Source organism: Alligator mississippiensis, chromosome 4 (assembly GCF_030867095.1).
Source record: "Alligator mississippiensis isolate rAllMis1 chromosome 4, rAllMis1, whole genome shotgun sequence".
Lineage (NCBI taxonomy): Eukaryota > Metazoa > Chordata > Crocodylia > Alligatoridae > Alligator > Alligator mississippiensis.
Window position 1 is genome coordinate 164,850,755 of NC_081827.1, and position 23,680 is coordinate 164,874,434.

The following is a 23,680-nucleotide window of genomic DNA, read 5'->3' on the forward strand; positions in this document are numbered from 1 at the left end:
TACATCCAAGTACAACTAAAAATGATAAAGTGGTTCCAGGTACCCCTTAAAAGTACAGCAGCTATACTGGGTATCGCTTTTTTCCTTATGCAGAATGGTGCAATTGTATTACTTTGCAAACCATAAAGATTAAAAAGTTCCTAGAAATGGAATTTTGGGTGCATCCATCTTAAGGTGGGCAGGCAATGACCAAAAGTCTGATGTTACAGCAAATCATTTACATCATAAATATCATAGTATTTATAATATAGATGTGTTTGTGTGTGTACACACACACACACACAAATAAAAAAATGTAATATAAAAATTCTATTATGGAAAATCATAGATATTGTACCAGGGTATACAGTTTTGGTTTTTTTAAAACCCATTAATAAATGTATTGGGGTGGGAATTTATTGGATGTGACCTGGCTGACCCAGACTAATCTGTGTCTTTATATACCAGTCATACTACCTCTGTTCTGGGGGGTGGTAAGGTTTTTAAAATTATAGATTGATACCTCCCTCCAGCAAGGATCTGAAACCCTTTTTGGATTGCCCATATCCCTAGGAAGTGAGGCAGGAGTATAACATGTAACTAGGTAGATGTTACTGAATTTTAGGCACCTTGCAGCATTGCGTTAAGGGAAATGTTAATTGCCCAGATTATCAATGAATAGACATTTGTGCTTAAAAACACATGCAAAGATTCTACTTCAAATAATTATTTTATTTTTATTGCAGCGGTGATGGAAGACCTCAGTTATAACTATGGATAATATTACATTTGATTTACAGAATAAAAAATATATTGTGGTACATAGGGGTGGCGGTGGAAGAGGAGGATGTGAAATATAAAATAATACATACAAAGCCATTCACTTTGAGACAAAGTGCAATGTGGAGGAAAATGTAGTATTGTTCATAGCTGGTAAAACAGTATTCAACACCATGTCTGACTTACTGGCAAAGGGCAGTTTAGAACAGGCTGCCATGTGTTGCTGATTATATTGATTCTCAAGTGCTTTATTTAAAAGTATATAAAAAGAAAGCTTAAATTAATGCTCAGCAGTATGATGGTAAGAGTATTGATACTGCTATAGAACAGATTTAGCAGCCAGCAGAATTTAGAGAAAAGTTCCCTTCCTATAATCAGCCCCAGGATATGCTTTCACAATTCTTCCATGTACATGCATCCTAATAGAATGTAAAGATTTACATCTATTTTGATTTAGTCAGAAGATGTAAGATGCACAAAACTATATACAATGCAGCTAAGGCTGAGGAATCATCTGGGTTCCCAATCCCATTGAGAAAAGGTCCATCGATCTGGAACATCACACCACTGATCTCAATCATTGCTTTGGTTATGTTCAGTTGTTCCTCCTTCAGGGAGGACAACAGCTTGGCATCCAAACGGAAAGCTCCGTTGTTTTGGTGGAAATCTTGCTTCAAGATATTCTTGACCTTTGCAACAACAACAAAACAAAGTCAAAAGTCTAAAACTGGTCATTGCAGTTGTAGATCTGTGCAACTCGACTTAATCAGGAGCAAACCAACAATATCTTTGAAGTTGTTCTAGGGGAAAAGTGTCATGTACTATTCTTATTTTTTTGTCAAAATAATGAAACATGCTTATCTGTTTTCTGGTTTTGTAGATAAATTCCCCCAAAGTACGTTTAAAGCTGCAATATAAGAACTGGATGTAGCTCACAGCTGCACCCTCTCTCTCCTTCTCATTGCTGACTGAAGGTAAGCAGTTTATCTGCAACTGAAGGTAAGCAGCCTATCTACAATTTATATATCTTACATCTGCAAATTAGGAGTCACCTATGGCCTCTTAGGAAGGTGGCCTTTGGGTGTCAGAAAACTCAGGCCTCTGTGTAGTAAAGATTTCTCTCAAAGTGAGCAGCTACGATCCCTGCCTTGTTTGATTCTGTAGCAACTCTGTCCTTTCAGAATAACCTAAAGTTACAGTAGTGGTGCTTTATAACCTGATCTAAATGTAATTTACGGATTGGTGCCTGGGTTTACTGCAATTCTCTCTCACCAGCTCAAGCTGTGGGGGCAGAATCTTCCTTTCCATGGACTCGTACACGAGCAGCAATTGATCCTCTGTTAATTCTAGAAAATAAAAACAAATCTGTATGAGAAGATTTTCTCAGAAACTGGTGGCAGAAGCAGAAGGCAGGTGACTGTGGAGGGATAAATTTCAATGATCTGTTGACACTTCTGTTGGCCTTAAAGAACTATAACAATAACTAAAGTCCTCAGTCTTTCTGACCCGAGTTGAACTTATCCCACTATGAGGTCGGGTAACTGGGGAAGAAGTCAGAGATTATGTCTGTGACTAGAGCTGGAAAGATGATCTAGGAGTCCTGATTTCTGACCCTGTAACTTATTACACTGCTACTCTGCCTTAGGTTCTAGTTCTGGTTTCAGATCATCTTGCGATATACCAGGGTTTCCCAAAAGCAACATATTATAACAGTGTTGTTTTGCTGGGTTCTCATAATGTGATGCACAAACTATTGTTAGGCGGTAGATACTACATCCAGGTCTAAGTTCTTGACAGAATTGTTCACCCAGTCTTAGACAAGACAATGAAGAATTACATGTTTGTTTGTGGTCTCCTTAATTTTTTGTGTCATTCTTGGAGGCATTCTTTAGTATGTTTTGGTGCATTTGGGTGCCTCTGTTAGAGTTTCCAGAACTTACCATCTAGGGCATGAGCAACATAGAGAATTGCTCCAGCAAGGTCAAGGAATAAGACTGTTGTGGTACCCGGTAAACACTGTAGCAGGTCTCTCAAGTCTGGATTCTCTGTTTTCACCTGATATGCATCAGGATTGTCAAGAGCCCATTCCAGCTGAAGGACAGAGAAAGAAATCTTACAAGTTAGGAAAAAGGACTACCAGGAGACGCACTATTCCATTGTGATATGACCTGTTGAAGCAGATATCCACCTGGGTTGATGGATGAAAAGGTTTAGGGGACCGTGGTTTTGCTTAGCTATTCACAGTAGGATCATTTGGGGTTTTAGAGGAGTGTCAGTCTAATCGTGCTGCAGTCAGATCCAGGGCATTAAACTAAATGGTCCATTGACATATTCAGATGTAGCAATTTTGATGTTTCTTTTAAAAATAAGACTGAAAGAGGCTGAGACAGAAAAGGTTTCCTAAGTCAGTGGTTCTTAACTGGGGTGCTGCAAGACTCTATGCAGTGGTACTGCAGCATGAGCATGAGCTGTCACTGATGCCACCCTGGCTAGCAAAAATGCTCTGCATGCTTGGCGCACAGCTGCAGTACCTGCCTGCTCTCCAGCCATGTCAGGGTTCTCCAATAAGCCTAAAACAGACAGGAGACTAGCTTGTGCTGTAGCCCTCCCTTGTCTGGTCCCCCTATACTCCCCAGTGGACCAGAGGGGTATAGGACAGTTCAATCTGCCCTGCATGCCTCTGTTTCTAGGAGACGCTATGCAGGGTTGTAATGGAAAGGGCTGCAGTTTGAGCCAGCTCTCCTGCCTGCCTTAGGGTTATCTGAAAAACCAAATGAGGCAGGGTGGTATGTGTGCATGCCACAGCCCTTCCTGGTCTGGCTCTGCAGTGGGTGCACGGGGCATCTTTACCTAGCGGTGGTAGAGGCACCTAGTTGTGAATCACTGTTGTGCTGCCTCAGCTTACCTTGGTGTTTCTCAACTGGGATTTCACCAAATTTAAATGTTAACTGCCCCACTGTGTTGTCTTATGCTTATATGGTTTTGGGGCCAAGTAAGAAGTCTGGGTAAAAGGTGTTGGACTTAGTTTAACACAGGGGTCAGCTACCTTTCTCTAGCAGCAGACTGCATCTTAGTGTTGCAGCCTTCAGTGGAATATGCTGCTGAAAACATGGTGAGTGACAATTTGGGTGGCTACTTGAGCAACAGTAGTAAGCAGGGGCTGCAGTGGTGGTGCAAGAGAATAGCCTTCTACACGGAGCAGGAACTGCTGCAGTGGTAGCAGGGAATCAACCTGCTGTTAGTAAAATATGACATGTGGATTATGGGGTGAATCAGATGGTTGGGCACAAGCAGGATACCAGCATGCCTGCCATTAGTAAAATGAGGGCTGAATCAGAACTTTGCAGGCTGGATTCAGTCTTCTCCTGTATCCAACTGCCACAGGTTTCTGACCTGATTTAGCAGGTGGCTTTGGCATGAGAATTGATTTAGCAGAGTAGATGTCCCTACACCCAATGAAATTGGCAACAACAAGATCTTTACCTCAAGCACCAGTTCTTGCAATAAGTTGATGTTTTTTATTGCAGTTTTGATGCAGTTAAAAAACTTGGCACTCAGATCTGCAGACAGTGCTGTAAGCACTTCACATTTCTGCTCAACTTCCTTCTGTGGGTCTCCTATACCTTCTTCTGAGACACCTGAAAGCATAATGGGGCAGTCAGCATTCAGAATTCACTAGTTAGAGAGAGAGATGTCTGATCAAGTAGCATTTCAAGTTCAAATACTGAAAAGTTTCCATAATTTTTTGTAGACTCAAGCATAACGGTAGTTTCTCTTCTTCAAAAAACACTATTAATGTATTCTTGTAAAAGTGGATGTTGCTTCATCTTAGGAAGTGAAAAAAGATGTGTTGTAACGTATGTAAGGTTAAGAAATGTCATTTTCTCTGTTCATTCCATGAGAATGCAATTCTAATTTCTGACAAATTGTTCTGGAGCCTTGCAAGTACTCCAAAAGATTTTAAGAGTTCTTATTATTGCTACAGCTGATTGAGCTCGAAGGTAACAACACGAAAACCCTTCATGGACAAGTATGTATCAGATTAAAAGTGCTTATAGCAGCTCCCTGCAAGGTTTACCTGAATAACCATGGTAAAATATTGTGCTCCATCTGAGTGGAGAAGTGATGCCCTTTGAAGTATGCGCCGCTTCTCTGCCGGCGTGTGAGTTAGCACGGAGTTCACACAGGAGGGCCCAAGACCCTGCCTGCATACCCCCCAGGGTAGACAGTCCCAGCCGTAGCCAGCCTACCAGAGGCATGCCATGGATGGGCATGCGCTGCACCCCGAGGGTCCCCTCGGGCTCTGCGGCCCCCCCCTCTGGCACCTCAGCGACTGCCACCCAGACGGAGCCCCTGGTTCCGGGCTCCACGCAGACGGAGCCCCTGGCTCTTGGCGGCGGGAGCTGCCTATCCCCTTTTCAGGCTCTGGGGCCTGGGAGCATGGTTACCTCCCCTTGTGGGGTCTGCTCCCTTTTGGGGTCTCTGGCGCGCCAGCTGGAGCAGCTCCAGGCCACAGTCCAGAGACCGCGTGCCATCAGGGACTGCGAGCAGGAGATAAACTCCTACTGCCAGGCCCTTCTCCCCTGGGAGGCGGAGGGTAGACCACAGTCTTCCTCCAGGCCAAAGGAGGACTCCGGGATCTCCCGCTCTGTTCAGCCAGGGGCATGGACCAGGGTGGTCAAGGGCCCTAAGGCCCGCCACACCAAGGCTCCTGCCCTGCCGGAGCTGAGCAACAGGTATGCACCTCTTGCTGCTCCAGCAGAGCCTGCTGAGTTGCCGGCTCCCACAGGCAACATGGGCCCAACTGCAGCTCCCGCCCCTGCTCTCCCCAAGACAAAACGTAAGGTGTTTGTTGTGGGAGACTCCCTCCTGAGGGGGACTGAGGGGGCAATCTGCCGCCCCAACCCCTTAGCCTGGGAAGTCTGCTGCTTCCCGGGGGCCCGCATCCGGGACATTGCGGAGAGGATCCCAAAGCTCCTCCAACCCACAGACCACTATCCCATGCTCCTTATTCATGTGGGCACCAATGACATGGCTCGGAGCGCTCCCAGCCGGGTCATGAGGCGCTACAGGGATTTGGGAGCGGGGCTAAAGGGTCTGGGGGCACAGGTGGTGTTCTTGTCGATCCTCCCAGTCTCAGGCTATGGGCTGAGGAGGGAGAGGAGGATCCACGTAGTCAACCAAAGACTGCAGCGCTGGTGTCGTCGGGAAGGCTTTGGCTTCCATGACCACAGCCCGCTCTTTGGTGAGAGAGGCAGCGAGCTGCTGGGAAGAGATGGCCTCCACCTCTCTCCCCTAGGGAGGAGGCTCTTCTCAGCCAGACTGGCTGACCTGCTCCACTGGGCTTTAAACTAAGCCCGCTGGGGGACGGTGGGACTACCGCCACTGCTGGCCCGCTGAGCAATCCTTGCAAAGCCAGCAGGTCAAGGCATTTAAGGGAGCCCACCCCTGCCCCAGCCCTGATAAAATCTGTGGGCAAGGAAGGGGCCCCCTAGGGGACACTTGCCTGCCTGTACACAAATGCCAGGAGCTTGGGGAACAAGCAGGAGGAGCTCATCCTCCTGCTCAATGAAAATAATTATGATGTCACAGGGATAACGGAGACCTGGTGGGACTCCACCCATGACTGGACCATGGGTATAGATGGCTATACCGTGTACAGGAGGGATCGTGTAGAGAAAAGGGGCGGGGGTGTAGCTCTCTATGTTAAGGAAAGCTACACGTCCCTGCAAGCTGATATTGGCGACCAGGGTGGACAGCTGGAGACCCTCTGGGTTAAAATCCATGGGGAACACAGCACAGGGGACACAATGGTGGGAGTCTACTACAGACCTCCCACCCAAAGTCCTGAGCTTGACCAGGAGTTTGCCCGGGAACTGGCTGAGGCTGCATGCTCCAGGACCATGGTTGTCATGGGTGACTTCAATTACCCGGACATCTCGTGGGAGGATCGCTCAGCAAAATCCGAGCAGTCGCAAAGCTTCCTCTCGTGCGTGGATGACCTCTACCTGACTCAAGAAGTCTATGGGCCAACGAGAGGCAGAGCGCTGCTCGACCTGGTACTGGCTACTGGGGATGACCTGGTCGGTGACCTAGTGATCGATGGGAAGCTGGGTGACAGCGACCACGAGCTGATCACCTTCACCATCCACCGAAAAGCTGGCAAGTCAGTCAGCAACACAGAAGTCCTTGACTTCAGGAAAGCCGACTTTGACAAGCTCAGGAGGCTTGTCAGTGAGGCCCTAAGGGACCATGACCCCAGGGAGAGGGGAGTTCAAGAAGAGTGGTTGCTCCTCAAGGGAGCGATGCTCAATGAACAAACTAAGTCTATTCCATCTCGGAGGAAAGGCAGCAAGAGGTCACAGCAACCCCCCTGGCTCTCCAGGGACCTAGCAGACCTCCTGAGGCTAAAAAGAAAGGCCTACAAAGGATGGAGGATGGGAGTCACCTCCAAGGAGGATTATTCTGCACTGGTCCAGTCCTGTAGAGAGCAGACCAGGAAAGCCAAGGCTGCAACTGAACTCCAACTAGCTTTGAGCATCAAGAACAATAAAAAGTCCTTTTTCAGATATGTGGGGAGCTGGAGGAAAAGCAGGGGCAACGTTGGACCCCTGCTGAACCAGATGGGGCAACTGACAACTGACGCCCAGGAAAAAGCCAACCTATTAAATGGGTACTTTGCGTCGGTCTTTCATCAGTCCCATGGGACGCCCATGCCTGCTACGGGACAGGGAAGTCCGGGTGAGGGTGATCCCCTGCCCTCCATTAATGCTGACCTTGTGAAGGAACATCTTGAGAAGCTGGATACCTTCAAGTCAGCCGGCCCTGACAATCTTCACCCCAGGGTACTCAAGGAGCTGGCGAGCATCATAACCCAGCCTCTAGCACGGATCATTGAAAACTTTTGGCGCTCTGGTGTAGTGCCCGAAGACTGGAAGAAGGCCAATGTGGTGCCTATCTTCAAGAAAGGGAGGAAAGTGGATTCGTCTAACTATAGGCCCATCAGCCTGACTTCTATCCCAGGGAAGATCTTAGAAAAGTGTATTAAAGAGGCCATCCTTAATGGACTGGCCGACGCCAACATCTTAAGGGATAGCCAGCACGGGTTTGTCGCGGGTAGGTCTTGCTTGACCAATCTCATTTCCTTCTATGACCAGGTGACCTATCACCTGGACAAGGGAGATGAGATTGATGTCATATATCTTGACTTCAAAAAAGCCTTCTATCTGGTATCCCATGATCACCTCTTGGTGAAACTGTCCAATTGTTGCCTTGGGTCCACCACGATCCACTGGCTGGAAAATTGGCTCCGGGGTCAGACTCAGAGGGTAGTAATTGAAGGAAGTCACTCATCATGGTGTCCTGTGACCAGTGGGGTCCCCCAAGGCTCTGTCCTTGGACCCATACTGTTCAACATCTTCATTAATGATGTGGACACTGGAGTCAGAAGCGGACTGGCCAAGTTCGCCAATGACACCAAACTTTGGGGCAAAGCATCCACACCAGAAGACAGGCAGGTGATCCAGGCTGACCTGGACAGGCTCAGCAAGTGGGCGGATGAGAATCTGATGGTGTTCAACGCCGATAAATGCAAGGTTCTCCACCTTGGGAAGAAAAACCCGCAGCATCCTTATAGGCTCGGCAGGGCTACACTGGCTAGCACTATGCAAGAAAGAGACTTGGGGGTCATCATTGACCACAAGATGAACATGAGCCTGCAATGCGATGCTGTGGCTAGTAAAGCGACCAAAATGCTGGCTTGCATCCATAGATGCTTCTCAAGCAAGTCCTGGGACGTCATTCTCCCCTTGTACTCGGCCTTGGTGAGGCTGCAGCTGGAGTACTGCGTCCAGTTTTGGGCTCCACAATTCAAAAAGGATGTGGAGAAGCTTGAGAGAGTCCAGAGAAGAGCCACGCGCATGATCAGAGGTCAGGGAAGCAGACACTACGACGACAGGCTGAGAGCCCTGGGGCTCTTTAGCCTGGAAAAGCGCAGGCTTAGGGGTGATCTGATGGCCACCTATAAGTTTATCAGGGGTGACCACCAGTATCTGGGGGAACGTTTGTTCACCAGAGCGCCCCAAGGGATGACGACTAGGTTGAATGGTCATAAACTACTACAAGACCGTTTCAGGCTGGACATAAGGAAGAATTTCTTTACTGTCCGAGCCCCCAAGGTCTGGAACAGCCTGCCACCGGAGGTGGTTCAAGCGCCTACATTGAACACCTTCAAGAGCAAACTGGATGCTTATCTTGCTGGGATCCTATGACCCCAGCTGACTTCCTGCCCTTGGGCAGGGGGCTGGACTTGATGATCTTCCTATTTCCCTTCCAGCCCTAATGTCTATGAAATCTATGAATTAAAACCTGCAGAAAATAGCTAAGCGGTTTGTCTTTAATTTGGCAGCCCACTGCGACTTAAGTGGGTTGTGAACAATCCAGATAGGTATGATCCAGGCTCTGCTGTGCCTTTTTAAATTCACAAATTATCAGTAGTAAATTCTACAGTGATATTTTGGGAAGTAATGAGTTCTGCTTTAACCAGATGACGAATTAGCCAAAGTATTTCCTATGCAAATCAGCAGAACTCCTGGGACTTAAGTGTGGTGATCAGGGATCTGGGTTTTTCGTTTCTCATGGAAAACAGAAAAAAATGTGGATTTTCCCCTTTACGTGAAGAAAATGAAAATTTATTCATTTTAATGGAGAAACCTGCATATTTTGCACTTTTGTAAAGAGCTTTCTGCAGGCTGGATGAGTTCTAGCCTGCAAGGGGCTCGGGGGAGTGAGAGTAGGGTGGTCAGGCAGGGGGCATCATATGCACATCTAGGCAGCCTGGTGAGCAGATCCTGCAGGTAAGTGGGGGTGGGGAATTGAGGCCCCCCCATAGGAAGGGAGGAGGAAGTTGGGCAGGGCTGAGGCTGGTGCTGGGGCTTGGGGCCTGGGGTCACAAATGTACAGCTGCAGGGCCCAGCTGGGGAGCGAGATGGGGCTGTGAGCACCTCGTCCAGGGAGTGGGGCAGTGGGGCCAGCTCTCCACCATTGTGCGCACTCCTGGTGGGGCAGAGGGAACCCGTGTCCCTCAGATCTGTGCACAGGATGGGGGTGGGCTGCAGGCTTAGGCTCCCCACCCTGCTGCCCACCCCCAGGGCCTCCACAGCCCAGCAGGTGTGACCCAGCACAGCAGAATAAAGCAGGGATATGCAGGGAAGTTCACTGCCACAGAGAGCTCTGCGCTGCCCTGGCAAGGCATCCTCTACTTGCACAGCAACAGCATGGGCAGCAGCACAGAGTTGTGCCCTTCACTGCTGCCGTATGGGCAGGGGGTGCCTTGCCAGGGCAGCACAGAGCTTGTAGTGGCAATGAGCTTCCCTATGTGTCCCTGCTCTTCCCTGCCACACTGGGTCACAGCCGCTGGGCTGCACAGGCCCCGGGGGAAGGCAGCAGGGTGGGAGCCTGAGACCACAGTGGGCAGCCTGCTTCCGCCCTGCACACAGATCTGGGGTGCATGGATCCCCCCAGACTCCCCAGGAATGCACGCAGTGGCGGAGAGCTAGTCCCAAGCCCGCAGCAGGCAGGCAGCGGTTTGTGGGGCAGGAAAGCTGGGCTCTGTGCTCCACTCTGCTACAACAGTTGTTGCCTCTTGCGGGCGAGAGCTGGGACTTGGGTGCTGCTGCAGGGGGCATGGGACTGCGGCCCTGGCAGCTGGGGAGCCCCCCTCCAGTGCTGGAGGGGCTGTGGGGGGGACTGAGGGGTACTGGCAGGGCTGGGGGCTCTGGCTTGGGAGTGAGGGGCCTGGACCTGCGTTCTGTGAGCAAAAGGGGCAGGGAGAGCTCTGATTTTCCATGATAAAAAACCCAAAATCTAATACCAAAATTGGTATGTATTTAGAATTTATTTTCTTATAGTGATTGAGGCACTGGTAGGCTTCTAAATTGCTTTAAAATTGTAAATATATCAAGAAAATATTGTGTTCAACTGATACCTATATATATATATATATATAGTGGCTTTTCATTTTAATTATGGATTTTGGGGGGTTTGTCAGAGAATTTGTGATTTCATTATGGGCCATAAACAAGAAGTTTATGGGCTTACAAGAGGCAAGGCTCTGCTGGACCTGGTACTGGCCAAAGGGCATGATCTAATCAGCAACCTAAGAATCAAAGGGATTGATCACTTTCACTATCCATCACAAAGTTGGCAAGTCAGCCAGCAAGGCAGCAGTCCTTGACTTTAGGGAAGTAGGCTTGTTCTTGAGGCCCTGAGAGGCCATGATTTCACAGGGAGAGGGGTTCATAATGAGTGGTTGCTCCTTAAGGAAGCAATCCTAGAAGCACAAGGGGAGTCCATCCCCACCCGTAGGAAAGGTGGTAAAAGGGCCCTATAATTCCCTTGTTTCAACAGGGAACTCATGGACCTCCTATGTTTAAAAAGAGAGGCATATAATAGATGGAGGAAAGGAAACACCACTAAGGAGGAGTATACTGCACTGGTCTGCACCTGCAGGGAGTGAACTAGAAAAGCCAAGGCTGCAATTGAACTCCATCTGGCTACATGAATAAGGACAATAAAAAAGTCCTTCTTCAGATATGTAGGGAGTCAACAGAAAAACAAGGGCAACACTGGACCCCTGCAAAACCAGCTGGGGCAGCTGACTACTGACACTCAGGAATAAGCCAATCTGCTTAATGATTACTTTATGTCAGTTCTTCACCAGCCCAAAGGGACCACCCTGCCGAACATGATGTGGGATGACCGGGGTGAAGATGAATATATGCCCATCATTGGCATGGATCTTGTGAGGGAGCATCTTGAGAGGCTGGACCCCTGTAAATCAACTGGTCTGGATAAGTTGCACCCAGGACTGATAAAGGAACTGGCAGACATCAGCGTGCAGCCACTGGCAAGGATATTCAAGTACTCATGGTGCTCGGGCAAAGTACCTGAAGATTGAAAGAGGGCCAATGTGGTGCTCATCTTCAAGAAAGGGAGGAAAGACGACCCGGAAAGCTATAGGCCCATCAGTTTGACCTCAATTCCTGGGAAGATTTTGGAAAAAATTATCAAAGAAACTATTCTTGACAGGCTAACAAGGCAACATTCTGAGGGACAGCCAGCATGGGTTTGTTGCGGGTAGGTCTTTCTTGACCAATCTCACTTCCTTCTATGACCAGGTGACGTACCACATAGACATAAGGGAAGAGGTTAATGTCATATATTTGGACTTTAAAAAAGCCCATTTGACCTGGTGTCCCATGATGTCATGGAAAAATTGGGCAACTGCAGCCTCAAGTACTCCACAGTCCAATGGCTGGGGAACTGGCTCCGAGGTCGGACCCAGAGAGTGGTAGTTGACAGAACTGAATCAACATGGCACTCTGTGACTAGTGGTATCCCCCAAGGCTCTGTTCTTGGACCTGTACTCTTCAATGTCTTCATAAACAATCTGGACACTGGTGTCAAAAGTGGACTGGCCAAGTTCGCTGATGACACCAAACTTTGGGGAAGAGTGTCCACACTTGAGGAGAGGCTAGTGATCCAGGCTGACCTTGATAGGCTTGCAAGGTGGGTGGATGAAAACCTGATGGCATTCAATCTGGAGAAATGCAAGGTGCTCAACCTCGGGAATAAAACCCCGCATCACACTTATAGGCTTGGCAATGCTACACTTGCTAGCACCATGACCGAAAGAGACTTGGGGGTCATGATTGACCACAAGATGAATATGAGCCACCAATGCGATACCGCAGCTGGCAAAGTGAACAAAACTCTGGCTTGCTGTCACAGGGCACTAAGGTGCTTGCTCCTTTAAGAACAGAAACTGCCTAGGGAGAGAGCGTTAGCAGTCAGGCAGAAACCCCCACAGGTGCAGGTTACTGTGGCAGCAGGCTAATGAGGGAATTAGCCTGCACCTGCACCCAGTCAGCTGACCGGAAGAAGACAGGGCCCTGGGCACATATAAACCCTTGGGGCTGGGACTAGAGAGTTAGTTCTCTGGCAGCAGCCAAGGTGCAAGGAGCTCTCATAGAGGAGGCTACTTCGAGATGCTTGACTGCCTCTTCTGATGCTGGTAGGATTAAGGGGCTATAGGTGCTCATAAGTGCTGGTGGGGAGGAGGCTCACTTTCTTAAAAGGGATAGAGTGTGGCCCCTATGTTATTGTTGTGTTGTAGCACAGGGGCTTGTGCTTTCTGTTGTTATTTAAACCGGTGGACTGGGATGAGGCTATTGGGGAGGAGGAGGCCTCACTGGGGCACACTACAATGTGGAGACCCCAGCACCAGAGGGGGCGCAGTTGCTGAGGCCAGATAAAACTGAGACCTCAACACAAGAAGACAACATCTGCATACCATTTGTGAGGCATGGGGCATGATAAAGGGATGGTTTTGGAGTCACGCATCTAGCCCATAGCGCTTGGGGGTATCATAAGTCACCTCCTGAGTGTGGGACCCAATAAAGGGTCCAACAACCCACAGGGTTTAGAAGAGTCTGTCAGGACTGTGACTGAGCAACAACTCTAGGGCAGCCTCCCGATTCATCACTTAGACCAGCAAGATGTGGCAGGCGAGATTAGCAGGCACCCATAGGGTAGAGCCAGCATGGTCACGGTGCCCTAGGGACATCACGGCCATCCCTAGGGAGGCCATATCGTGACACTTGCAGCTACTGATGCATCTCGAGCAAGACCCAGGACGTCATCCTCCCGCTGTACTTGGCCTTGGTGAGGCTGCAGCTGGAGTACTGCATCCAGTTCTGGGCTCCACAATTTAGGAAGGGTGTGGAAAAGCTTGAAAGAGTCCAGAGGAGAGCCACATGCATGATCAGAGGGCATGAAAACAGGCCTTATGAAGAGAGGTTGCGAGCTATGGGACTCTTCATAGCTCCTGGAGAAGCACAGGCTCAGGGGTGACTCAGTGGCAGCCTATAAGTACATAATGGGTGTGCATCAGGATCTGGGGAACACTTGTTCACCGGGAATGAACCTGGTGGTTCATTCCTTGTCACACCCCAAGGAATGACAAGGTCCAATGGTCACAAGCTCCTGCTAGATCATTTTAGGCTGGACATAAAGAAAAAAAACTTCTGTACTGTCTGAGCCCCAAGGCCTAGAACAAAGTCTCCCCAGAGGTGGTGCAAGCACCTACTCTGGACACTCTCAAGAAACATTTGGACATTTATCTTGCTGGGATCCTTTGACCTTAGCTGACTTCCTGCCCCTTGGGCAGGGGGTTGGACCCAATGATCTTACGAGGTCCCTTCCAGCCCTAACATCTATGAAATCTATTCCAGTGACAAATTAACTACACTTTACTGTATTCACACAAAGATAATCCAGTCTTACTAAACACATTTAAAAGTCATACCTATAGAGACTTAAATCAAGGTATTACACAATGCACTGCTTACCATCATGAGCAAATGTTTTTGTTTTCTTTGTTGGCACATAGACCGGGTCTGGAAAGATTCAAAAGGGAAAGATCCATTTATAAAGTATTAGTACTGTTAAAGACTTCCTGTTTTCAAGGCTCAACAATATCCGTATTCTACTTCTAAATATTGAAAATGCAAATTGTTTCTCAAGATCAGGTTGGAATTTGTTGCTTTTATCTTCAAAGACATCTACTTCTTGTTCTGTTCATTTTAGAATTTAGTTAAATGGCTGTGATGGGCCAGATTCTCAACTGCCGTGCACTTTGTTTCAGGATTTGTGTCTGAGAGTGCTTGTACACGTGATGAAGATCTCAGTTTAACACTGCCATTCTGATTTGGGCAATTTTTACACTCAGGAGGATATATATAGCTCTTACTGCAAATCCAGTGTCCCAGTTTCATTGCTGTCTCTTGGCCCTAAAGCACCCATGTGCACAGCCTCTTGTCTGTGCTTCCTTTGCATCTCCTGATATCTGGGATCAAGCCTTCTTATACTTCATTGAGTCAATTTCCTGTTGCATCTTTTTTCCTTAGCATCTCTTCTCATGTATCTACAATATATTACTTTCTTCCCAACCCCCACCCCCGGAATTTTGCCTGTTATACACACAGTGTTCACTGTCTTGCATGCAGGAATAGTGGGGCTACATTTGGGTGAAAAATGCAAATGATATTTCTGCTGTACTACACTGCTTGCACACAGAGAAAGCTGACAGTTTGTGGCTGATGCTTACTCCATGATCCATCTTCAATAATCAGCGGCATAACCCTGAAAGCCAGGACACAGTCCTTGGGAATAGTTAAGTCTCTTTTGCTGTTCCTGGCCCCCTGGTCCATGAAAGAGAAGATAACAGGTTTATTATAGCACAAAGATGTTTTGAAAATAGAAGGTAAAACTGGAAAAATAATTGAACTTTTACGTGAAGCTTGACATAGATCTGGGCTATTATGCTCCCTTCTAGTCTGTTGGAGTCTTTAAATGTGGTCTCCTCCGAAGCATGTACAGCCTCATGGATAACATATAGGTTCCGTCTCTGGTTCTTTAATTGTGTAATGAATGAGTGCTCCATATTGATTTTCCTAAAGAAGAAGTGAGGTTTCAGTAGCATTGGTAAGACGTCCCTACTTGTTCTCAGATTTACATATTTAAAATGAAAAAGTAAGAGGAAAACTGGCCTAACTGATCTGCGGGGGTTTTCCTTAATATGAGAGGGATCCCCAAGTGCCACAGGGATTTGAAAGGGCTCAACCCTGCCTCCTGTCACAGTTCTGGTAAATGGTGTATCATGAGGAGGGAATATATACTTTATCATTTGGCTGCTGAAATGGCCTTATGAGGCCACAGTTAGTTCAAGGAACTTGCTCAAGGATGCTTTCATCCATTTCTTGCCAGCCTTACCTTTCTCGTTGTAGTGATTCAAGGACTTGTACAGAGACAAAGGTTTTTTTCATGTTGATGGACCTCTCTTGGGACATCTTGGCAAGTCCTTTCACTTCCACGTTCTCAAAGTTAATATTCCCTTCAACACTGCCGTTGACAGTGTGTTCAACTCTGACTGATCCTGCATCCTGAACATCTGGGGGTGGAAAGGAGCCCTTCAAAATTAGAGGTCTTCAGGCTACACCTTCCTATATTATGTACTTATGCCCATAACTCTTCTGCACACAGGATAGACCTGGCCTGACTGAATTCTGACCCAAGGGTTGGGGGGTTTGTGGCAGATCTCCCTATGCATCATGGGGCAGTGGGGAATTCCCCCCGACCCGGTGAGAACCGGGGCTTTTTTTTTAAGTACTGAGCTAGGGTAGGGGGGGCGGCCATGGGGGGCTGGGGGAGCGGGGGGGGGTGGGGGTTGGGAGGACTGGCAGGGGTCCCCCCCCATGGTCCCCTCCTGCCTTCCCCACCCCTAGTACTTACCAGCTCAGAATCAGCTGCAACTCCCTGCTGCAGCCACTGGAGACTGCCCGAATCAAAGCTTTCCGAATCTTTTCCAAAGATTTGGAGAACTTTGAATCAATTCAGACCTTGAAATTTGTCCCCTGATTTGATTTCTGAGATTTGGCCACCGAATTGGGCCGAATCTCCTCCGAATCAAATCACCACCCAAAGCTTTGCACAGCCCTACTAAACAGCCACTGCTGAAAGGTGGCTGTTAAAGGCAGATGATGCAGATATTGGTGATTCTGTCTGCAGAACTCAGATTTGTAAATAATGTGCAAAGATGAAGCCTGGCATTACCTAGATTTTTATTGTAGTGTCCTGGAACAAGCACATCACTGATTTTAAACTCTGTTCTGTAATAGCGTTGACTTTTCCAGAAAAAAGCTTTTTCTTTTCCTTGTACAAGACACAGGGGCTTGAAGTGTTCTTGATCATTAATGCTGTAAACTGGGATCAGTTTTCCACTTGAATCCAGCTGTTTTGCCAGGAATTTGGTTTCTCTGTGAAACATTGTTAGCAGCGTGATGTACCTTGAACTGAAGAGAAATGTGCTCGTACCTTTGAGATGAGACAAATGAATCAGCATAATTTAAAATCCGTTCTGAAAGTTGTAACATATTTGCTCCTGAAAGCACTTCTTATTTACTCAGAATAATTCAAGAAGACCTATGCCTTACAGCAGTGGGGCCACGTTTTTGCCAGGTGTGCCGTAAATTAGACTCATACCCTCCTGGAGTGCTACTCTGATCTCCTTCCCCTGACAGACCTGTTGCTCTGCTTTCTGCTGCCTCCCTATCTTCCATTGCTGTTTGTATTCTCTCTGATCTGCTACGTGCCATACACAGAGACTGCCTGTGTCACTTGTGGCATGTGTGCTACAGATTGGCCATCCCTGCCTTACAGCCACCCTGTGAGTTTGGCCAGTATTGTTACTCCCTGTGACGGGGCCATCACGAAGCTGGTCACAATGTCGGTTCACCCACCTGTCTAGGGCAGTGCACCCCACCTCACCTGCCATGCTTTTGATGTTTCCACAAAATAGGTCTTAATATGCTGGAGGCTGCCCACTTATTGCTTGATGCCAAGGGTGTAATACATGGCTCCGAACCACTCCTACACCATATCCCATGCCTCACAGATTCCATCCAACCAGTTGGCTCTCACTTAGCTCTTTCCAGGGCCGAACTCTGCCCCTATGCTGGGCCTTCTTCACTCCCCATAACTGGGTCCTATTCACACTGCCCCTTTTACTGGGTCACATTCATTCTCACCCCACCATGGGCCACATGCACTCAGCCCTACTCAGTATGGCCCTTCAGAGCCCCTTAACCGTGTGGCAGAATACCATCTCTGTCTCTCCCCAAACTCTGCTACCTGACAATTTGGTTACCATGGTCACTGCAAAGGGCAGACTCCTCTGCCCCATCTTTATGTAACCCTGAGTGGTAACCTGAGCTGGATACAGTCCTGAGGGAGGAGGGAAACCTGCTCCCTCTGCCTATGTGACTGGCATCACTGACAACACCCTGTTGTCCTAAGCAATGCTAACCTGACTGGGAGGGGGCTAAAGACCCTGCCAGTCTACCTGGCAACCAGTGATGCATTTCTAATTGGTTGGCTGGCAGCCAACAGTTGTTGGCCTTCATTGGATCAGGTAAATGAGGTCATAAGGTCTGTATAAGTGAAGGACTGCCCAGGAGGAGGGCACTGGCCATGATGAAAATTCAGAGAAGCTGGACCATCTGAAACTTGCTTTCTCTCTTGAAACTTATGATCAATGAACCACTTGCCTCCAGAGGGAATCTCCACCTGCCTCTGGATGATACTTGTGAGTAAGATACTTGAGATCTAACTAGGTATATAGTTTGCAGTAACTCAGATGCGTGATCACAGGCTACCCAGCCACCCTGTTTGCTCTGTGGGATTTCTCTGATATTGCTCTACCCCGTACCCCATTCCAAACCTACTCCTTGCAACCAATAAAGTTCTCCTTTGTACCTAGCGTGGGAGACTTATTGGGAGAGGGTCTAGATTACGCCTTGGGGTCCCCTTGGTTCGTCTGACTAGGGGAGACCATTATTTTTGTGCTTCAGACTGAGGGAAGCACCACAAGTTCTTGCAGTGGGTCAAGTACTCTCAAGGACTGCCAGGCCTGTGTTTCCTAAAGGGCACAGGTCCACAATCATTCCAGACTCTGGGTGGTGGCAGTAATACCCCCAGGCTAGTGGGTGTGCTCCAGGAAGGGGGTTGGCCAGACTTGAGGCACCCCCAGGGAGGCACTCAGAGCCTGGAAGGTGGTCAGGTGTAGTGAGGTGGGTGGCTCAATGCAGGAGCACCCCCTACTGGCCCGCCACAAGCCCTACTCCATACAGCCCTTCAGGCTTCCTCTCTCACACTTGGTCCTGGCCCCTCGCAGACCTTCAGTCCACCCAATTCAGGTCCTACTCTATGACAGGGCATGAGGCCTCCTGCCCCACACTCCAGGCTGACTCCAGTCCCTGGCCTTCTCTAAGTCATGGTGGGTGAGTACAGAGGGGAGGCGAAGATAAAAGTGCAGAACCCTCTCACACCCAGGACCAGGAAACTCCTCCACCGCATAGTTCCTACCCTGACCTCCAGGTGTTCTGGGAGCTGCAGGCTGAGTGATGTTGCCCCTCTGGCTCCCTAGATGTAACTGCTGGCTCAGCTCTTAGGGCCTTGGCTTATACTGAGGCTACCCAGCCCTCCTCCAATCTGGTGGTCCCTCCTTGGTCATTTAACCATCTAATTTGGCCAACCCGCACCTGACAGCTACCCAAAGCCTGCCTGAAACCTTTTAACGTGGCAGGCACAACCTGTGCTCTGCCACACTCCCTTTTATAGAGAGGTGAAGTGGCCTGCTCAAGGTCACATACACCAGAGGTGGTCACCCTTTGGCACAGGTTGCATGGGCAGCCTCAGTGTGTGGCATGCAGCAGATCAGGAAGGGAACAGGTAACACAACAGCAGATATGGTAGGAAAGAAGAGCAGGAAATCAGGCAGGAAGCACAGGGCAGGAGGCAGGAAGCAGAACAGCATATGAAGCAGGAAGTAGAGCAGCAAATCTGGCAGAGGAAAGGGGTTGCTTGGGGCACTTGGGGAGGGTGCAAGGCTAATTTGCAGCATGGCTACCAAAAAGTTCCCCCTCCCCCCCCCCCCCCGATATACACCATATTCCTCATTATTACCATCACCAATAACAAAAGCAACATCAGCACACCCATGGCAGTTTCCAAAATACAGAGTAAGAGAAGTGTTTTCCAAAAAGTTTACATAAGGAGGACAACAGTAACTCATTCTTATGGTTTTCATCTGTAGATCTCAAGGTACTAACACTGGTAATTTATCTCATAGATTCATAGATAGATTCATAGATGTTAGGGTCGGAAGGGACCTCAATAGATCATCGAGTCCGACCCCCAATAAGTTGCTGTCATTCACATACACTGAAACTGAAGCACAGAGCGGAAGTAATTTTACCCAAGGCCTCTCAGTGTGTCAGTATCAGCTGGAGAACCCAAAGTCCTGACTTTCATAGGTTGCTCTGGGCCAGGGGTTGGCAACCTATGGCTTGTGGGCCCAATCCAGCCTGTAAAGAGATTGGCTGTAACCTGCAAAGGACTGATTTGGCCACATTCCCAAGTTTCATAGATTCATAGAGTCATAGATGTTAGGGTTGGAAGGGACCTCAGTAGGACATTGAGCTCGACCCCTTGCCCTGGGCAGGAAAGAGCGCTGGGGCCAGATGACCCCAGCTAGGTGCTTGTCCAGTCTCCTTTTGAAGGCCCTCAAGGTAGGGGAGAGCAAAACCTCCCTTGAAAGCCCATTCCAGATTCCAGCAGCCCTTACTGTGAAGAAGTTCTTTCTAATATCCAACCTAAATCTGCTCTCCATCAATTTGTGGTCATTGTTCTTAGTTACTCCAGGGGGTGCCCTAATAAATAGAGCATCTCCTATTCCCTGCTGCCTTCCCCTGACTAATTTATAGGCAGCCACAAGATCACCTCTCAGCCTTCTCTTGCAAAGGCTGAAGAGATCAAGGTCCCTCAGTATCTCCTCGTAGGGCCTTGTCTGAAGGCTTCTGACCATACGAGTGGCCTCCTCTGAACACTCTCAAGATTCATAGATTGTAGAGTCGGAAGGGACCACAACGGATCATCGTGTCCGACCTCCTGCCCCTGGCCCTCCTCTGGACCCTCTTGAGATTCCCCGCATCCCTCTTGAAATGTGGAACCCAAAACTGGACACAGTACTCCAACTGCGGCCTGACCAGTGCCGCATAGAGCGGGAGCATCACCTCCTTTGATCTATTAGTCATGCACCTGTTAATGCACGACAAGGTGCGATTGGCCATGTTGATGGCCTTGTTACACTGCCGGCTCATGTTCATCTTGAAGTCAATTATGACTCCAAGATCCCTCTCTGCCTCGGAGCTGCTGAGAAGGATACTCCCTAACCTATAGGTGTGCTGGGGGTTCCTCCTTCCCAGGTGGAGTACCTTACATTTATCTTTATTAAATTGCATCCTATTTCTCTCTGCCCATTGATTCAACCTGTCCAGGTCAGCCTGAATCTGCTCCCTGCCCTCCGGTGTACTAACTTTGCCCCATAACTTGGTATCATCAGCGAACTTGGAGAGGGTGCTCTCCACGCCCTCATCCAAATTGCTGATGAAGATATTAAATAATATCGGTCTGAGGACCGAGCCCTGCGGGACCCCACTGCCCACCTCCCTTCAGGCCAAGAAGGAACCATCCACCACCACTCTCTGGGTGCGGGCCCTAAGCCAGTTGGCCACCCACCTGACCGTGTAGGTGTCCACTCCACAGTCTGCTAGCTTCCCAATGAGGATAGGGTGCAAAACTGTGTTGAAGGCCTTCCTAAAGTCCAGGAAGATGACATCAGATGATTCTCTGCATCCCTCCTTGAAGTGCGGTGCCCAAAACTGAAGGCAGTACTCCAACTGCGGCCTGACTAGTGCCGCATAGAGGGGAAGCATCACCTTCCTGGACCTGTTCGTCATGCATCTGTTGATGCACGATAAAGTGAGGTTATCCTTGTTGATCACTTTATCACATTGACAACTCATGTTCATCTTGGAGTCAACTATGACTTCAAGATCCCTTTCTGCTGCTGTGCTGCTGAGAAGGTCATCCCCCAGCCTGTAAGTGTGTTGTTGGTTCTTTTTGCCCAGGTGCAGCACTTTGCACTTGTCTTTGTTGAACTGCATCCTATTTCATTCTGCCCATATTTCCAACCTGTCCAGATCCACCTAGATCCGTTCCCTACCCTCTGGTGTGTTAACTTTGCCCCATACTTTGGTATCATCTGCAAACTTGGACAGGGTGCTCTCCACGTACTTGTCCAAGTCACTGATGAAGACATTGAATAGCACCGGTCCAAGGACCAAGCCTTGCGGGATTCCATTTCCCACATCTTTCCAGGTCGATATTGACTCATCCACCACCACTCTCTGGGTGCACCCCCTAAGCCAATTTGCCACCCACCTGATTGTCCTCCATATCCTTACAGATGGGAGCTGAATATCTGGCAAGGGCAGGCAGGAGACCAGTACCCTTCAGACAATATTACTTGGGAGTTCTTTTCGCCCACTCTGTACTTGGCTTCTGTTTTTTAACTTGGACTTTATCTTATAAGGCGGTGTAGTAAGCACTGTAGTGACTCAGATGCAGTTAAACTAGACAAATATGGTTTTGATTGACAAAAATAGAAACTGTTCTTTGCTCACTCAGAAGGAATTTGATCTGCTCTTTCTCTATTCCCTGCTTCTCTTCCCAGCTTTTGTTTAGCCCCTGGAGTAGGAAGGAAACGTTGATACCCTCATTTATTCTTTGGATTATCAACTTCTATCCCACTTGGTAGGTAGGAAGACAACCATCATTCTCTTCTCCTAATATTGTAAATTCCTTGATTTCCTACTTGTCCAGAAGTGACCTTAAAATACAGAAATAAATATCCAGTAGTTTGGATATGTTTAGAGATCAGAAAGGCACAGATTGCAAAACCGAGCAAGAAAGAGGGCGGAGGCGTTTTTGTTTGTTTGTAGCTTCTGCTCCTTCAAAGTAAAAAGGAAATGCTCTCCCTGTTTTTTTTTCCCCTTAATCCTTGATATTTTCTCTTAATCCTTGATCATTATTAAAATACCTTGGTTAACAACACAAAATATAGCTGTCTCTAAACAGTGGAAAACAGGATGGACTTGGAAGTAACTAACAGGCACCCTGCCTGCACCCCACACCCATCTACTATAAACTCTCTTCACCAACATACCTGTCCGTTGGGTCTGCTCTGTCAAATGGTATCTCCCCTTAGAAACGAACTTGTTAGAATTCTTCTGTTTTCTGTGCTGCAGTATGCTATACTTGTTGCTGCAGGATAATTGATGATAGTTTCATTTTCTGCAACACTTCCTGTAGTTTAGTTTCATTTTCTTTTCAGACACCTGGCAGTTTTGTTTTGTTCCCCAGCTGCATACAGTGTCTGTGAATGTCTAATTTAGGCTAAAGATACAGTTTTAATTGATATTAGTTTTAATTTTTCAACAGGATGCTTTTCCTATAAGTCTTTGTTAGTGTTTAGAAATGTAGCTAGTAGGTTGCACTCTACCTCTATGTGGTTTTTTAAACTTCTGTATGCTGTAGCTATGGAAAGCCTTGTCCTTTACTTGCAGTCTGCATACTCTTTTTCAGGCAAAGACTTTTTTTTTTCTTTTTTTTTTGGGGGGGGGTGGGGGTGAGGGATGGGGATAAAAGGATATTTTTGGAAACCCCCAAATAATTTCTTACTGACTGCACTAATGAAATTTATATGGTATTTAGAGTGATGGTAAACTTTTCCAGTTTTAATATCTACACCGATAACAATCTTTGTCTTATTTCTAGTCTCATTTTGTTTAGCATCAGCTTTAAGCAATTGGATAATGCCCTGCTTCTGTGTACTAGGCTGACAAGCCTTCTATTACCAATTTTGTATTCCTATGTGATTGAGTTACCCTAAACCAGGAGTGCTCAACCTGGCTGGCCTACAGAGCCATGACACATGACCTGCAGGGCTCCTAATCGGTCAGGAAATTTGATGGCAGGGAGGCAATGGCAATACTGATGCCTTCTCTGGCTTCCAAATTTCCAAACTCCCTGTGGTGGGTTGGAGTAGAGCTGTACCCCCTCCTCCCACATGGCCACACCCCCTTTCTTCCCATGCCACATGGCCTAACCCCCTCTCCCACCACTGTGGGGCTAGGCCTCACCCCCTCATCACCATGGGGCTGGGCTGCCCCCCTCTGTATGGCCAGATAGGGCCCCACTGTACCCTCCCTGCACACTGGATTGGGACCGCCGGCTGGATCTGGTGTGTGGACAAAAGTGGATGCTGCTTATTCAGCCCCCCAGGCAAGCAGGTTGGGCACCACTGCCTTAAATGCCTCCCTTTAATAAGTTAAACAGTGAGCTCCTTGAGATTGAAAACATGCCTTTGAATTCATAGTTTCTAGGGTCAGAAGGGACCTGA

At 48.1% G+C, this 23,680-nt stretch overlaps 1 protein-coding gene and 1 long non-coding RNA gene across 2 annotated transcripts in view; one reads left to right on the top strand and one right to left on the bottom strand.

Annotated features, from left to right (window-relative positions):
- Positions 1-690: 690 nt before the first annotated feature.
- Positions 691-22,664, bottom strand: GSDMA (gasdermin A). The gene is made up of 10 exons (XM_014596299.3): positions 22,445-22,664; positions 16,432-16,692; positions 15,592-15,769; positions 15,113-15,272; positions 14,927-15,020; positions 14,169-14,216; positions 4,243-4,397; positions 2,700-2,850; positions 2,032-2,105; positions 691-1,448 (listed from the first exon to the last, which is right to left on the bottom strand). Exons 2-10 carry the CDS (start codon positions 16,643-16,645, stop codon positions 1,203-1,205), a joined length of 1,320 nt encoding a protein of 439 aa, XP_014451785.1. The 5' UTR covers positions 16,646-16,692; positions 22,445-22,664; the 3' UTR covers positions 691-1,202.
- Positions 1,443-23,680, top strand: part of LOC109281965 (uncharacterized) — a 54,905-nt gene continuing 32,667 nt past the window's right edge. The window contains exon 1 of the long non-coding RNA XR_002088796.2: positions 1,443-1,733. This is a non-coding gene — a long non-coding RNA (uncharacterized LOC109281965). The remainder of the gene's footprint in view (positions 1,734-23,680) is intronic.

Coding starts and splice junctions, on each gene's coding strand:
- GSDMA (XM_014596299.3), bottom strand. CDS start 16,645: ATGTTTCACAGAGAAACCAAATTCCTGGCAAAACAGCTGGATTCAAGT. Junction 14,217..14,926: donor TATTGAAGATGGATCATGGA/GTAAGCATCAGC, acceptor GAATCTTTCCAG/ACCCGGTCTATGTGCCAACA. Junction 4,398..14,168: donor AAAAACATTTGCTCATGATG/GTAAGCAGTGCA, acceptor TTATGCTTTCAG/GTGTCTCAGAAGAAGGTATA.